This window comes from Phoxinus phoxinus (assembly GCF_949152265.1).
Source record: "Phoxinus phoxinus genome assembly, chromosome: 2".
NCBI classification, from domain to species: domain Eukaryota; kingdom Metazoa; phylum Chordata; class Actinopteri; order Cypriniformes; family Leuciscidae; genus Phoxinus; species Phoxinus phoxinus.
In genome coordinates this window covers 31,843,140-31,860,876 of record NC_136877.1, presented here as the reverse complement: position 1 = coordinate 31,860,876, position 17,737 = coordinate 31,843,140, and the positions used below count along the sequence as shown (strand labels likewise).

At 38.2% G+C, this 17,737-nt stretch overlaps 1 protein-coding gene across 3 annotated transcripts in view; it reads right to left on the bottom strand.

The window, feature by feature from the left end:
- The window catches only part of fto (FTO alpha-ketoglutarate dependent dioxygenase), a 177,003-nt gene that overhangs the window by 112,374 nt on the left and 46,892 nt on the right, over window positions 1-17,737 (bottom strand). For all 3 annotated transcript variants that reach the window (XR_013796718.1, XR_013796719.1, XM_079605422.1), the window contains exon 8: window positions 7,302-7,426. Coding sequence is in view for 1 of the 3 variants with exons in the window: in XM_079605422.1 (XP_079461548.1) it covers window positions 7,302-7,426 (125 nt within the window). In the remaining 2 variants the exon portion in view is untranslated. The remainder of the gene's footprint in view (window positions 1-7,301; window positions 7,427-17,737) is intronic.

The window sequence follows — 17,737 nt, the reverse complement described above, 5'->3', positions numbered from 1 at the left end:
TGGGGTTTCAAGACCTCATGTGTTAGCAGCTGCGATTACCTCACGCAGACACACATTAAAATGACAGAAACTGTTCTGCCTTTAATGTTAAAACGGAGTCAGACAAAGATGGAGAGACTCAAGAAGAAGTGACAACATGTAGAATGCAACAGGACGTCTCTGAATGGTTAGTTGATAAATGTATGTAGCTGATGTGGAGTTAACTATCTTGAATTAGGATATTCTGTCATGGTAATCTATAAATCGCTTGTATAGGAACTGTTGTGAGAAACACACAGAGTGACTTTCTATTGCATGTGAAAAGATGGATGCTAAAGTTTGAGCTGACTCACAAATGTACTCTTATACAACAACTTTTCCTCTTCTCAACATGGACCGCGTGTTCCCGGGGGCGGGGTTTATGTACATTTTAGGGTTGCTGATGTCACTAACCCGGGAGGAATGTTGTGTAGTCCCTACCAGCCGTTTGTTGTAGTCCTTTTCTTTAAAAGCAAATATATTCCTTTTCTTTGAACTTTGAGCGTTGTAACTTTGCAGATGTTGTTTATGCTCAAACAGCAACATTTCACTAGCCTGACTACGTCAGACTTCCTACTTCCGCTAATTTCATTTCGCTCCTGTAGTTAGTCTGAGATAGCGGCCTATCTTTCAGTTTTCCACCGGCCTTCGGACGGCCGGGCCAATCAACGAACAGAGGGCGGGCTGAGAGCCGTGACGTAGACGCTAAGCGCCGAGTTTTACATTGTAGGTCAGAGAAATCGAAAACCGAAACGAGACACGGGATGCAATTCGCTCTGTTATGGAGAAGCAGAGCCGCCGCTCCCACCACGCGCTGTGCGTAGGGAACCAAGAGCTGAGGGGGCACCAAAAAAATAGCGTTCCCGGAGTCTCCCGCATATTGATAGCGGCTCACTGACGTCCGCGATTTAGTTAAAATCTCCTGAATCTAGAGCGATCGCGCCCGCGAGACAGAGACTGTGCTCCAAACCGCGTAGCGCGTGCACGGCAGAGAGGGAGAGAGAGCAAGAGAACGCGCGCGTGCCTCATGAAGCTTCTCGGGGTAGAGGGCATCATAAAGGAATTATGCTTAGGGCACCAAAATGGCTAGCAGCGGCACTGGCTGTGTTTAAAAGATCTAATCCTAAATTTGAGAGTTGGCTACAAATATTTTCTTGTTTCACTCTGTCAAAAATAAGTTTAGAGGCCGTGATTGTAACGTGGATGCGTAGATTAACTTCGCATAATCTGCAAAAGTCGTTTACAGCCATGTTCACTCCGGTATTTCGCTCGCATCATCATGTGTCTACAGCAGGTTTACAGTGGAAGTTCGATCATAGATTTGAGTTCGATGCATGATGTCTGTGGTTCGATGCGGCTGTACAGGCGCATAACATACGTCCTAACTAAACTTATCTGATTGGCTTACGGGTAACCAATGATTTTAAACTTCAGACAAGCGCCCCCTAGCGAGAGAGAAAACACTTCTCTATTATGCCATTCCAGACTCTGTCTACGAAGCAAAGTGAAGTAGCAGAGTCTGGTATTACCAGGCTAACATTTCACACTAACTAAAGTTAGAAAAGTGAAATCATACTCAACCACCCCTTTAACCAAGGAAAAACGTCAGTACACTCCCTTTAAACACTGCTTCTGAATATTATAACCCCTACATTTATGTGTGTGCTGCTCATTTTATGGAGAACAGAATCACAATGGAGGCTATATGCACAAAAGCTTCTCCTGAAATGGAGCAGTTCCCACTTTGTCAGGACAATCTGTTGTTTGTGGATCGTAACGCAACTACAAATAATAAGAAATACTTACAAGTTATCTATTAACAGTTCCAATTATAACTGTTATGTTGTTTCTACATTGGGGCAAATATTAGGCTCAGCTCACCTGCTAGCCAACATGAGTGTTGATATACCGGTAGTGTTTACTGTAGCTTTTGTAAGACTGTTCACCCCCCTTAAGAAAATTAACCATGGTTTTGTGATTGATTACTGTTTGTATTACCATAGTTTCCCAACAAATATCATTATTAAATGCTGTATAACATCGTATCTAAAATGTATTAAAAAAATTACAACCAAAAAACATACCACACTAAAACGTCCTGTGAAATCTGTGCTGGCAAAGTCTGTGCATGACATCTGTTCTGGACGATCCTCTTGTTTGTTAACATTCTTAAGTCTGAATCAGGCTTGAATTGGTTAGAAATTGACGACATCCTTATATTTAGATCTGAGTAGAGCTCGTGGCTATGTTAAGGGGTGTAACATTTCCCGAGCACATGCGAAGCGGTGCCAATCACACCACACTAGGCCAGCTAACCAATCACAGCATATTTCGTATTTCAGAAGAAGGGGCTTCATCGAAACCGGAAATAAACTGCGTTCGGGTCTTCGTGCTGTAATAATGTAAAATATGTTAAAAAGTAATGTTATTTGAACAATCAAGCATGAAAGCATATTACACTCCAAAAACAAAATCAAGACCTCGTAAAAGGGCATAATATGACCCCTTTAATTAAAAAAATAACATGTTAATAATGTTTTTATCCCTCTAAAACAAGCTGATTAAGTAATACGCGTTACTCGTAATGCAGTGACACTGGCCGCATTTGTACTGCCAAAGCAGAGGTTAGTTAGCAATCATGTTTGTCTGTGTGTGTAATGTTTGGTGTTTGATGTTCTAGTCTGTGGAGAAACTTCTGCTTGCCCTCTGAACCCCATGACCCTCCAGTGTGTTTGTGAGTGTGCGATGACAGCCTGTGGCATTTCTGTTCAGAAGGTTTCCACCCAGGTGAAGTACGAGAGGTCACAACACATTCAAGATACTGAGACACTCACAGAAATACAGACATTCAGAGCCTGAGGTCAGAGGTCACGCACTGAGGGTGAGTGATGAGGGCAGCTGCGACCTCCAGGATGCAACACTTATGCGCTCAAATGCAAACAAACATTTGCCACAATGTGCGTATTCACTCAAAGCACATATGAATGATTACCTCAATTCAAATAGTTTGCTAATACTTTATAAATATCCAATTACCACCAGTTAATGCATAAGTAATAATACTTTTTAACAATAATTTAATTGTAATAATTATTGTAATTTAACTACAATCATTTTAAGCAGCACAAATGTTTTCAAATCCATATTAGAATGATTTCTGAAGGATACACTGAAGACTGGAGAAATTATGCTGAAAATTCAGCTTTACCATCACATGAATAAATTACATTTTGAAATATATTATCATAAAAAAACTGTTATTTTAAATTGTAATAATATGTCATACTATTTCGGTTTATACAGCCTTTTCAATCAATAGCGACTTTTTCGAAAATATTTAAAAAAATATTACATGTAGTTAATGTATTGTGAAAGAGCATGACAGTGAAAGAGCAATATTAATAGCATGACTTATAAGCTATTAACCTAGTAGTCAAAATGTTGCAGTTAAAATTTGACTTACATATTACATACATTTCAAAACACAAGGAAATAAAACCAGAAAGCAGATTAACTAGTCTTTACAAGTTCCTAAATCTTTTCTGATTTAAATTAAATGATTAATAACTCTAGCCTTTAATAAAGTCACTCATCCATCCAAGTACATGATCTCCTGCTCTTTTTGTCTATGAAAAACTGGTTTTGGATGACCTACATGCTTTAGTAAATGATGCCCTAAATCTGCCCTGTCCACTTAAACCTGATAGACATCTTTTGTATCTGGAGGAGGGCGAGTTCATTTTTCCACTATCAGATGTACAGAATGAAAGGTGGCTTCTCTCTCTCTCTCTCCTGTGGTTTCACAGAGTTCAACACTACTCGTGCACACAAATGCACACTTCATCTTATCCCACTTACACCTCTCTTATTGCTCCATTTTTCACTCTATCACTTTCCAAAACTATGCGATACTGCAAGAAAACAAAAGACAGAATAAGCAAAAACAGAGATGGAGATGAAAAGTAAAAAAGGGAAATATGAGGGAGAGCGAGGCTGAAAGAAGGGGGGAGGGGGTGGTTTGGTGGAGACAGATGGGCATTTTCAGAGATCATTTATCAAACTCAGGCCCGTTCAATCCCCTCCCCTCTCCCAAACCCCCATGTAATTCAGTAATCATTTTCATTATCATATAATGACCTTACAAAGCCTACAGCAGTTAGCACGGTCACTACAAACCACACAGCTGTTCCCGGCACTGCCCCCTTCATCACCTCCCAAACACGCAATCTGCCCACCGCAGGAATGGACTGTGACCCCTGCAGAGGTCAACGGAGGGATGTAGATGTGACAGGAGCTGTACGATCTACCTGAGCAAGGTCGCTTCTATCTGAGCGTGTGTTCACATGTGTACTTTTTACGTAAACTCGCATTGCAGCGTGTCTATGCAGGCATAAAGGGTGTGAGATCAATGGTTTTGACCCACAACACTGCGGCTTGCATATGGATGAAACAAAACCACAAGGTCGAACCCTTTCATCTGCCAATGCAAATTAATCTCTAAAAGGCCTTCCTTCTGTTAGTGTTTGATTTTGACCTATGAAAGATACAAAAAATTTAAGAGCAAATCATTTTAAATTATTTCAAATGCACAGATGGATATGCATATATGGTCCCATTTACAACTTGCATTAACATGCATTGATGCATTGCACTTACACCTTTATTATAACAGAGCTTGACCAGGGAGCCTCAGAATCACTTCAAAGTGTTTAAATTAAGGAATATGGTTACATTTTATATTAGGCGTCTTTAACTACTTGCATCACAAAATAAGTACTATGTACTTATTGTGTTCACATTGTATTGTAAAACACTTTTTCTGCTATTAAGGTGGGACGCGGGTAAGGTTAGGGGCAGGGTTAGTCGTAGGTTAAAGGTTGGGTTAAGATTTAAGGGAATAGTCAACATGTAATTATAGGTGTAATAACAAAACTTAGAACGTAATTACATCTGTAAAAGCATGCATGTGCACAATAAGTGCATTATATCAAAGGATTAATTTAAATGTTAGTACATAGTAGTTTAAGACACCTAATATACAGTGGGACCGAAATTTCTACTGATACGTATATTAAAATAACCAAACTTTAATCTAAATCTAAATGCCAAAATTATAATTACAGCAGAAATACAAAAAAAAAAGACAAGCATATATTGGGGAGCATTTGACTTTTGTCATGGAGAATGGGGACTATGAGACAAAAAGGTTGAGAACCACTGCAGTAGAAATATAGATCCAATCGCACAGACAGAGATGAGGCACTATGTTAATGGCCCCGATTAATTTACAGAATATTAAACAATAAATATAAATGCCTAACACATCAGGAACAAAAGGGTATCATCATAAGATATCAACTAATATTACATTTTTTTTTTTTGCTGATTATTTACCAAATTTTTTATTCAAAATGGTGTAATTTTAACATATATATAAATTTGTAAACATATATATTGCATTTTCCTTATTTCCAAACATTCCCACAGTAAAGGAAACACGAGATACCAAGTATCATCCAGTGAAAATATTGAATAGGATATTAAATTGGGTGACCGGAGTGTTTGTCTTTTATTTTCATAAAAACAAATACAAAAACATCCAAAACACAAGTCAAGAAATCCTTAAATGCCCTGCTTTGGATAAAAGCATCTGCCAAATTAATCAATTTAATGTGCACATGGTAATAAACATGCAGAGTATCCACTGTATCCGTTCAACATTGCAAGAGCCAAAATATTTGGAGGTGACCTGCATGAGTGCATCAGGTAAGTTAATAAGCCCGAGTACCCATAAGTCAACAGGAGGAGCCTACAGTCATATTCAGCATCTCTGTCCCTCAGGGTAACTTCAGATAGCTGAAAGCAGGTCCAGAGGCCCCACAGTCTGCAACAATCAAACTACTGTTTAAGAAAGCAAATGTCTGTAAGACAATAAAAGCCTTAATCAATCAGCCCGCTGTGCTTATGTTTATGAGCCTGTAGCGCCAACCATCCATCATTTGGTTTTTACCACTCAAAACACAGACGTACAGACAAAAGAATGGCATAATGTGAGGAGCGGGCCTGCTGCATACTAAATTAATAAAACAATTGCAGCCTTTCACGACAAAATAAGCAACATGATTTAGCACACTGCTCCGAGAAGTTTCTTTTCAAGAGGACTGGTCAGAAATTAATGTTTGTGTTCAGCGCCGTGAGTCATGATAGTTGTTATAACAGTCTGTCATGGTAATAGTACAAATACATCACCGCATTCAGGTGAGTGGAGCACGGCGCACAACATTCACTTTATCAGCTCGTGTCGGAGGAGATATTATCAGCTATGAGTTCATTTTTGTCTTAACAGCGTCTTAACCTTAGCCCAAGCTATCTGCCTTCCCTAAATGCGATTTGTTGACAGCCACTTTACAGACCTGTGCCTGATGTTTCGAAGAGTGACGTTATCTCGCTCCAGAAGGGGGGCAGGAAGTGATAGTGGAAAGGGATGAGTTCAAACACATTGCAGTGTGTGCACACAGAGGAGTGAAGGTAGCTTTATCTAATCACGCTGCTCCGACTGATGAAATAAACTTCCGTGCGTGTGACGCAGCGTGCAAATGTGTAAGTTGTACAGGTTAGTATGTGTGTGTAATCACTCGGTTTCTTCAGCGGTGAGATTTATCCCTTTTCAAAACTTTTAAATAAATAAAAAATAGAGATAATAAAAATACACTAACGTTCAAAAGTTTTAGGACGGTACAATTTTTGAAAGTCTCTTATGCTCAGCAAAGCTGTATTTATTTGATCAAAAATACAGTAAAACAGTAATATTGAGTTCTTCAGTACTCTTTCAGAAGATGTGTCACAGCGCCCCTACCGTGTAACAGTGAAAACACGGAAAGACGGAACTTTCCGTCAATGGTGGGGAAAGAGTTCAATAAATTCAGTTGTTTCAGGCCTTACCAACTAATAGTCTGATCTGAATAAAGATAGATTACCACACACACAGTCTGTGAGGAAATAATAAAGAAAGAGAAAAATGGTGTGTGTGCTATGTGTTGGTATGCATATCTGTGTGTGTAAGGCTGGTTCCCTCTGTTATCGGAACAAATGGGTTATGTCTCTCAGTCACCCTTATCTCAGAGGAAGGAAGTCAATGGGCTATCAGCACGTGTGTATGCGTGTGTTTGTGTGAACTTTCTCGGCCTGAAGGATTGTCCTGAACAAAAAAAAAAGGCCTTTCTTCTATACAATTCACTGAAGATGTGGCATTAAGCACGGGAGTTTAGCACATGGCCACATACCTGTCCCTCCATGTCTGTCTGTGCTGCTGTCTGTCCGTCAGGGCGTTCAGCAAGATGTCTGCAATCTCTCTTCTGTTCTCCTGTGTCGTGTTCTCATCCTCAACCACAGCCAAAAGCAGCTGAGTCTGGAAACAAACAACAGTCAGCTGTGACTTCAAACTACAAATGACACAAGGTCAGTTTCAGTCAGTCAATTATTACATATGCACAGCTATTTAACACTATACGCTACTGTTCAAAAGTGCAGGGTCAGTACGATTGTTTTTATTTTATGTAATTATTTTCCCCTGAGGTTCTGCACCAAAAACAATCGTAATCAACCATTTTCTACCCATCTCATAATACATTATAATATACATAATACATCTCATACAGAATATTAACAAAATATTCTTATTTTGAGTAACACATTTATGACTGGCACAAATAAGGTAAAACAAAACCACAGAGTTACAAAGCAGTTCTGGCTCTTAAAAGATCCCTCAGCATCCTCAATAGAAATACAACCACTCTTATCTTGAAATAAAGGAAATAAAGGAATCAGGCTTTACTACCAATCCCATGGACAAGCTCTTATCCAGTGCTTAAACAAATCAATATACATTCATTCCCTTCATGTCAGAGGTCAAATCTATTCTTTATTTATGCTGCGGGACTCCATTTTACAAACACTGATGGTTAAGCCAGGATCAGAAACAGCAGGACAAAATTATATTTGCTTTTCAACAACGTTTCTGTGTACATTACTTTTTTTCAATGCAATAATATATAAACATTTTTAAATATACACAACTGCCATTCAAAAGTTTGGGGTTGGCAAGATTTTTTTTTAATGGTTTTTGAAAGAAGTCTCTTATGCTCACAAATTTGATAACGATTTAATTATAATTAACCATATCATTATTTATAATAATTTATTTGATCAAAAACAGTAAAAACAGTACTATTGTGAAATATTACAATTTAAAATAACTGCTTTCTATTTTAATACATATTTATTCCTGTGATGTCAAAACTGAATTTCCAGAATCATTACTTCAGTCTTCAGGGTCTCATGATTCTTCAGAAATCATTCTAATATGCTGATTTAGTGCTCAAGACACCTTTATTATTATTATCAGTGTTGTGCTGTTTAATATTGTTGTGGAAACTGTGATCCATTTTTTAAGCATTCTTTGGTAAATAGAAAGTTTAAAGAATGCAACATTTATTTGATCTTTTGTAACATTGTATATGTCTGTACTGCCACCCTTTACCCATTTAATGCATCCTTACTGAACATTTCTTTAAAAAAAAGCTACTGGAAGAGTTGGGGTACACAGTCTGACCCCATAAAGAGAGGCCAATATGTTCAATGAAGACCAGAAGTAAAATTTTAAGTTCAATAAGCTGACTGAAGTTTACTGAAGACAAAGTTCTTCACACCTCCAATAACCATAGAAAATGAATAATAGTAATATCCAGCTAACTTAGGACACAGAAAAAAACAATACTTATAGGCATGTGGAAGATAAGTTGACATAATTTCTACAGGTTTTGATCGGTTAAATCCTGGGACACACCAATCCGACTTCAAAGAACTAGCGCTGACGAAAACCGATGGTGTTGTCGCCTTGCGCCAGCTGCATCTGGACCAAAAAACTGCGCTTGAACACACAGCACCGTCTACAGCCGATTGCAAACTCACATGCAATCTGCGCCTGCGTGTAAGAAACGGTCTATATCAGCCGGTATCAATAGTCTATAATCATTATTCAAAATGAGAAACTGGAACAAGGATATAAGAGATATACGCAGCTATACAAAACAAAGTAGTGCTTGCTTACCATTTTGAATATCAGTTTTGTTGATAACTTTCTTCATTCTAAGCGGCTCATGTTGTTATGAAAATATTCGTTGTTTTGGAATGCTTGAGTAAGATACCATTAGATCAGCCTTCAGTCTATGCCGTCTTCACTTATTCTATTTCGTCACTTTCGCTTTAATTCTCGTGCACAGACTCGGTTGCTAAACTGAACATCCAATCAGAGTTCCCACACTCACTGACGGCCCGACGCCAATTCAACATAATGAATCAGGCAAACTGCTGCCGACATGAGCCAGACAAGAGCCGACGTGTGGAACACACAGCAAAAACTAGCCCAAGAGACACTTGCCGATGGCTCAAAGTTGGCAGACGGTTTTTAAAAGTTCTCATTCGTAAGAAACTATCACAAGGATCCGAGGAGAGTCAGAAATCCCAAAAGGGCACTTCTCATTTGGATGACTGTTGATTTCTCCTGGAGACCATTCCTTTGGCATGGTCATATTCCTAAACAACCCCTGCGAACATACCACTAAAACATAGGCGAAATCATTTCAAGGCTGAGACACACCACATCACTGGACAGAAAAATACATCCACGCAGAGCAAACTTGAGTGATGTAAACAGAAGTTGGAGCTGTAAATGGTGCTGAAACACTAAACGATAACAATTGCCACTGTTACTGTATTCCTGACATGGGTCAGACCCTTAGGCTGCGTTTACACCCACAGAGATAGAGAATATATGCTGAATAGATGTGTATGTGCGTATGAATAGGTATGTTTATTTTAATTACGTTTATAACTTATATGCCATCTGCTCCACTATTAATACAAGCCTGCTGTAGTAGACCCTGTCTGAATGATGACCAAAATATACTGATGAGTTCAATTAAGCTTATTGTACATCACACACAAGATGAAGCGTTAGTTTTACTGCAGAAAATCACTAAGAATAAACACAGTATAAGAAGTGTGCATTAAGTCTTATCCATAAACTCTCTCTCTTTCATTATCATGGAACATAACGTTACAAGCGAAGTACACAAAACAACTAACAGTAAACAAATATATACACACCTTTTCAGTGGGTGCTTTATAAACTGGTAAACTGTATATCTGTAAAACGACTCGATGAGCTCGAGCTGTCATAAAGTGCTCGCTCTCACTTTCATTTCTGCCGTGATCAGTAACGTTAGTCCTGTCTCCGGGGACTGTAAGCTGGATCACGAGAGCAGTTGTACTGATCAATCCTCGAGTAACAATGAGAGTAAATGAAGACTGCTACAGTATGTTTATTCTAACGTCCAAAAAACAAAACACCTTAATCGCTTTCGGAGACATTCTACAGTTGTTCCAGCGTCGAAACAATGGCGGACTGTGTCCAGCTCACGACTGTGTCCAGCTCACGGGCGGGTCTATGGTCAAACTGCAGTGTCAATCAACAGTCGTGGGCGGGGCTTGTGCAATTCTACGTCACATTGCATTGATTCTGAGAACAGCTCGTTCTGAGACAGTGCTTATGAGTTAAGGGGATTTAAAAAAAAAAAAAAAAAACACTGGTTGGATTTTTATCATTATAGGGTGGTTGTGTACACACACTGCCAACACACATTTATGTTCAAATAGGTGCCCTTTAAGATCTCATGACTAACTGTGATTGTACAAGTGATCGCATCGTTCAGACAATGTTGCACAATTAAAATGAAAAATGACACACACAGTATAATGTAGGCTAAGTCTAAATAATCTGTTTTAAGGATTGAAAAGGATTTATTGTAAGGTTCAAATAAGTTTCATTTCTAAACTGCGTCTGGATATTATTTTCTGACAGCTACGTGGGGAGACTGGGTGGGGATTTATAAGACGTCCACCTGTGAATGCAGACACGATGGCTGGATTGCGTTTACATTACACTGAGATCCGATCACAATTGGGGACCAATTGACCAACTCCGAACCTGGACACGCTGATCGGATAACATTCCTTGTCAATGTGTATGTGGACAACATCTGGATACAGGTCGCATGTTAATGCCAAGTGCAACAGATTTAAGAAACTATGATTTCCTATTCGTTCTAACAAAAGAGGAGCCGTTTGTAAATCCACCCGTTTCAGTATATAAAAAATAAATATAAACATTATAAAAAATATTTGTATACATTATTTTAAAGGTATAGGAGTTTTCTTTTCTTTTATAAAAATGTAAAATGCCAAACTTCCTCAGCAGCAGGAGCTAAAATGATTGACAGCTGAGAAAGCATACGCAAAAAGTGCTCTCAGCGTTGGTTCACCTCAAATGTTTCACAGCGATTTCCTTTTCTTTATTTCTTTTTATCCCTTGTTCATCCGTGAGACAGCACTTCTGTCTCTCACTAAAGCATTACCTGTCAGCGGTCGTTACCTGTTCGAGTCATCCTGTGTAAGAAAGAGCTGGGTGAAAGAGTCTGCCAAGACTAACTCTGACTATGGGGTCACAAGGTCAGTTGAATCACATCAGACTAAACATAGATCACACAACAACAGTGACTCATGATCGTCTGCGTGTGTGTGTGTCTGTGTGTGAGATAGAGAGACTATGTGTTATGTGTTTACAAGGTGGGTTGATGAGAGAAATTTACACAACCAACTTACGTTTACCACCCAATATATGCTCACCTTATCTGTGTGTGTGCCCTTGTTTACCCCTGAATGACGGTAGCTGTCGTCAGCTGGGTGATGTTGTGCAGTGCTCCTGGGTTCAGGACCACAGTGAAGAGGGTGAGAGAGAGGGCAAGTGACTAACAGAGGCGGCGTGTGTATTTGTACAAGGAAACACACTTCGGGTTACCCCACACTAACAGAGGGGAAGTATAAACACGCATGCACACTCGCCAGGACTGTGTGGCAGGTACACCAGCCAACCAATAGCAGAAAGGCCATCCAAAATACCTACAGAAACCTGAACAGCTAACGTCAGACAGGAGACACTAAGATAACGTATGACATGAGAACTTAAAACGCATAGCAGCCAGGGGGCATTCTTTAGAAAACCTACGTTTGACAAACCACACACAGCTAGACTGTATTTTATGACTTTGTAAAACATAGGCAATGTGATAAACACAAGATAAAGAAATCATAATTTTAATTTATGTCAGTAGGTTTTTCTGTTTGATGGACAGATGGGATGGACATTAGTGTGTGTGAAATATCAGCATGTATGTATCAATCAATGAGGGTGTATGTTTTCATACAGTCATAGATCATTTTAAATGCGCATTAAACTTATTTCTTAAATCTTATTTCTTAAATGGAGAGTTCACCCAAAATGAATCATTTACTCACCCGGATATCATTTTAAATATTTTTTCTTGTTTTTTTATCAGATTAGTTACCAACATTCTTTAAAATATATATTTTTTTCTCCACAGAATAAAGAATGTCATACAGGTCTGGGACAACATGTATTGATATGAAATATATGAAATCCATAGCATTAGACATACACGTAATCTACAAACAAATGATGCAGACTTTACTTGAAACGAACTCTGAATAAGAAGAAGTATTCATAAAACAGTAGATGTATAATATTTATTCCGTTAAGATTCTGAGCCGATGGTCTATTTACTATCCCATGAGGCCACAGGAGACAAGTATTCAGTGTTAAAGAACAGTGACACAACTGGCATTGTAGGTCACATGACAGTGGTAAGTTCTGGCAACATGGCGCATACAAAATTGTATTCAAACACATGAACTTTAATACCAATATAAAATACTTCAACACTGAAGAAGCAAATTCTTCTTCAAATGCAGTACATACTCTGACCATGACGCAAACAGCTAAAGTCAACTATGTTTTAGTGGATTTATGAAGTCAGCAGAGTAATAAGTAACCAAAGGTGTACAGCAATTCATCTTTTCCAGTACTATTCGCCAAACAAAAAAATGAGTTTGAATACATTTTGTCTTCATTGTTTTGTTATTTGGGGCCTTCTGTGCCCATGCACAGACACAAATCTCACTATCTGTTGCTGGTGGGACATGTTTTTGGGGGAGTTCTATTTTGTACGGGCAGATGGTCATCACCCCAGTCGATGTAGCACTGTAAGGGTACGACTACAGCAGAGTACTATGAAGACTGAATCACACGTCATGTTAAAAGTATAGAGCAGAGACAATATATACGTGTGTGTGTGTGTGTGTGTGTGTGTGTGTGTGTGTGTGCGTGTGTGTGTGTGTGTGTGTGTGTGTGTTTTTTGGCCTTTCAGCCACATTGACCCTCTGATCTCTCTGAGGCTCATCAATTACCTCTCCCCTCAGAGCCAGCACGCTGAGAGAATGGATTATATGAAGTGTAAAACATTAGAAAAATGTGTTCACAACATCACAGCAATGTGTCCGAGGACAGAGGAGGGGACAGATAATAGAAACCCAGCTGCTGAAGAGCCATACGCAACAAGTGAGAGCGTTTGAAGGCATTGTGGGGCAGCTCTGTGGGCCACAGGCTTTTGTGCTGGGGATTGTGAGTCCTCTAGCCAAAGGCAACTGGACATATGCTTTTTGCTTGAGCTAATGAGGCAAAGGCTAAAAGCTTTGTGATTTGTTTCTTTCTCTGCCTCAGTTTCTCTTTCTCTCTCTCTCTCTCTCTCTCTCAGTCTCTTTTAGGTGGGAAAGTTTTAAAAAGGCGACTGCTAACCAAAAGCACTTGATAACATCTCCAAACACCAAATCTGCTGCCTAATGTGTCTAGAGATTGAGAGTTTAATGATTCTACCATTCTTGCAGTATGTAATAGGAGCTCCACAAATCTTGCTCTTGCAGAGCGGTTCCATTAAAAAAAAACAAAAAAACTCAAATATATTCAGTGATTACCAAAAAAAAGTAACTCACGACACGAAGCACAACTTAGCACTGATAATAATAAACAGTATGACTAGAAAAACACTTACATACTAATAAATCAAATAAATGTATTGTGGTAATATCATGTTTATGGAAAAACGTTTTTGGTGGTCTTTGAAGTAAATTGGAAAACCATGGTACATGAAAAAAAGTAATTTAGTAACATGATATATAAAAGCATCATGGACTTATCTGCGATCACTGTATCATAGCACCACCATTACATTAAATATGACGTTTTCACAAAAATATTAAGCAGCACAACTCATTGCCAATAAGAAGAAATGTTTCTTGAGCAGCAAATCAGGACATTAGAATGATTTCTGAAGGATCATGTGACACTGAAGAGTAATGGCTGCTGGAAATTCAGCTTTGCACAAATGTCTTTAAAATACTTTTGCTGTTCTCAAAGCTCTTGAATGTATCACTTTCGTTGTGACTTCATACCCACTTCCACTCTCTGTCATACACAAACATATGTCATACACACATATGCCTCATCTCTCTCCACCTCCATCTCCTTCTGGATCTGCCTGCTGATTGGAGATTAGAGATTAGCATCTTGTACCCACGATTCTCCTGCCAGTGAAAGCTTTTGGCAGTGGGAGCGAGGCCAAAACCTTACTCTCTCCTCACTCCACACAGATTCATTTTCAGCACTTAAAGAATGTGAACTCTAGGCAGAGATTACCATCACACAGACCTGAAGCCATTTTCATTACATGTCTTTTTTCTACGGTGGCTGAAATGCGACATTGGGGAGAACGATTAAGGTTGGCTAGCCGCTAAAAGAACGAAACCCAACACAAGTTGTACCGACTACAATTTATGATGTTATAGGATACACGGTGTTGTGTAATTTATATGTCATCTAAATGCTGAAAATATCAGTAGTGAAGTGAATAAAGTAATATGCATCAGTGGTTTTGGGAAGCCTGGGGGCTCTTGTATAGCAGGACACATTTTTTCCAGTGCATTAGTTATACATATGAGTAAGTGTAACAAATAAAATAATTTTCTTTCCAAAATCGGATAGCTTAATACCTCCAGCTAGAATGCCTTAAGACATATGTGCAGGAATCATTCGCTATGACATGCAAGTATGATATTAGTGGGTAAACGGATAGAAACAGACACTCACATTGAGTACAACATAGGAAAGAGCAGGGTAAATAATGTTTTTCGCCCGTACAAGCAAAACCTATTCATAAAAGCATACAACCTTCTCCTCATAAGGCATAAAGCCTGTTCATAATGCATTGCCTCATAACACAATGACCTGGTTTCACAAACAAGGCTTAGATAAAGCCAGGAGTCGGCTTTTGTTAAATTAGGACATTATAGTTGTAATAAACATGCCTTAGAAAAAGAAAAAACATTACTGGTGTGCATCTTGAGACAAAACAATAGTACTGACATGTTTTAAGATGGGTCAGTGCAAGTTGCTTTCAGTTAAGAAAGCTCAAACATGCATTTTAGTCTGGGACTAGGCTTAAGCCTGTGAAATCGGGCAAATGTAAATTAATTCATTTTATCAGAAACACTTTCTTTTAAGCCTTTTCCAACAACTACTCTGTGATTATTCAATTTTTTAATTATTGTTTTATTTGTTTACTATTATTATAATAATAATATATATATTTATTATATTATACATATTTTTTACACTATTATACAAAGCTGCTGTGCAATCTAGAGGGTTATAATTTATTGACATTGACATTTTTTTTTTAAAAAACACTTTGTTTTGATGTCTAATTGAAAGAGTATCTGTATGAAAATTGTAAATAAATAAACAAACAAAACAAAAAAGTATTCTTAAATCCATTGTGATGATTATGATAATGTGGTAACACTACAATAAGGTCTAATTTTTAACAGTAGTTAATGAATTAACAAACAAACTAACAATGAGCAATATCTATGTACAGCATTTATTAATGTGAGTTTATAAAAAAAATGTTCATAAAGCATTCATGTTAACAGATATAAATTTTGATTTAAAAAAAATATAGTAGTAAACATTAAGATTAATAAATGCAGAAGATGAATTGTTCATTCTTAGTTCATGTTAACTAATGTAGTTAACTAATGTTAACAAGTTAAATCTTATTGTAAAGTGTACAATATATATATATATATATATATATATATATATATAGTCTTAAGAGTATACAAAAAGATATGACAGTAAAATGTTGTTACTTTTCTGATACTGTTATACATGCCCATGAGCTCAAATTATGACTTAAATTTCAAATATTTTACTTAATACCTTATCATTTACACTCAATACAATAAAATAAAAAAACATAAAAAGGCATTTTGTAACTCAGTAGATTTGCATGAGTTCTAAAGGTTCGAAGATCAGAAGGCTTGAATCATCATTCAGAACCAATCTGCTACAATTTCAAGAGTCCTCGCCAATAACATATGATTTGACTTTCTTGTGGTCAAGCCTGCTTCATTTCAGTGTTAGATGCTGAATTTGCTTTCTAATCCCAAAATCGTCAGCCACTTTCCACCGCACCATACTAAACAGCCCGCCAGAGAGAGAGAGAGAGAGAGGGGGGGGGGGGGATCATAACACATTTCTACAGGAACATTTCCCCTTGGAGAAGGAGAGAGTGTTTACTATCAAACACATCTGTGTCTATTCATCTCAGCCAGAGTGTCATCCCTCGCTCTCAACTTCTGTCCAAACTCAAACAAACAAACAAACACAAAAACAAACACAAAGACTGCAACTTCTGAGCATGCATCAGCCACCAGGCTGCACTTCTGCGTAGCACGTCTTCACACGGAGAGACACACTCTCGCTCTCGCTCTGTAGGTCTCCTTTTATATCCTCTTCTTTCTCTACCTTCTCTCCTAAAACCTCTTGAATTATCTGCAATATCGTCTTTATAATTCCTTTCTTTCTTTGCAATTTTTCAAGCGAATCCTACAATTTTACAGTGGCTTGGCATCAGGATCTCCCATTCTTCCCCTCATTGTTCTGAACCGTGGTTTAACTCGGTTAAGAGCCCCGACATGATAGCCAACCTGGTGACTCTAAGGAATTAAAAGAAAGGATAGAGCAGAGAGCAGTGTTAATTTAGTTGACGAATAATATTCGTCATCATTTTCGTCAATTAAATTTTTCCCTGACGAAAACTAAATGATAACTAAATAAAAACTAGTTTTAAATGGCAAAAACTATGACAAAAATCATCAACGATTATGTTAGGAAAATGTTAGGAAGGGACAATTTGGGAAGAGAACTGATGTCTTGCGTGGTAGATTTGAACTGTAACTGGTAACGTGATGATCTACCCGGCGGGACATAAATTGGCATGCACTTGCTGCATCCATCATAAAACGTTCAAAAATGCAAACGTCTGAGAGAAAGAGGAGAGCAGACATAAATCTGAAAAAGTGTGATGACAAAAGAGAGCTCAACTCAGTCCGGTTTTCTGTGCGCCGCACACAGAAAGCTGCCTCTCTGTCAGCGCACGAGTACTGAATTGAGCTCTCTTTCGTGTATTTTCGCATTTGAACGGACAAATACACATAATTATGACAAAATGTCTTGGCGAGTATTCACATAAACAAAGGCAGTTATGTCTTAAGTGAACGTAAACCGTTGGGAGAATATCGGAGGTGTATCAGTGTGCATCCAGCCTTAAAGTGACAGCAGTCTAATAAACCTGCATGCATCAAACAACAAACGAAAAAGAGGAAATCACTCAGTGCTCTTGAC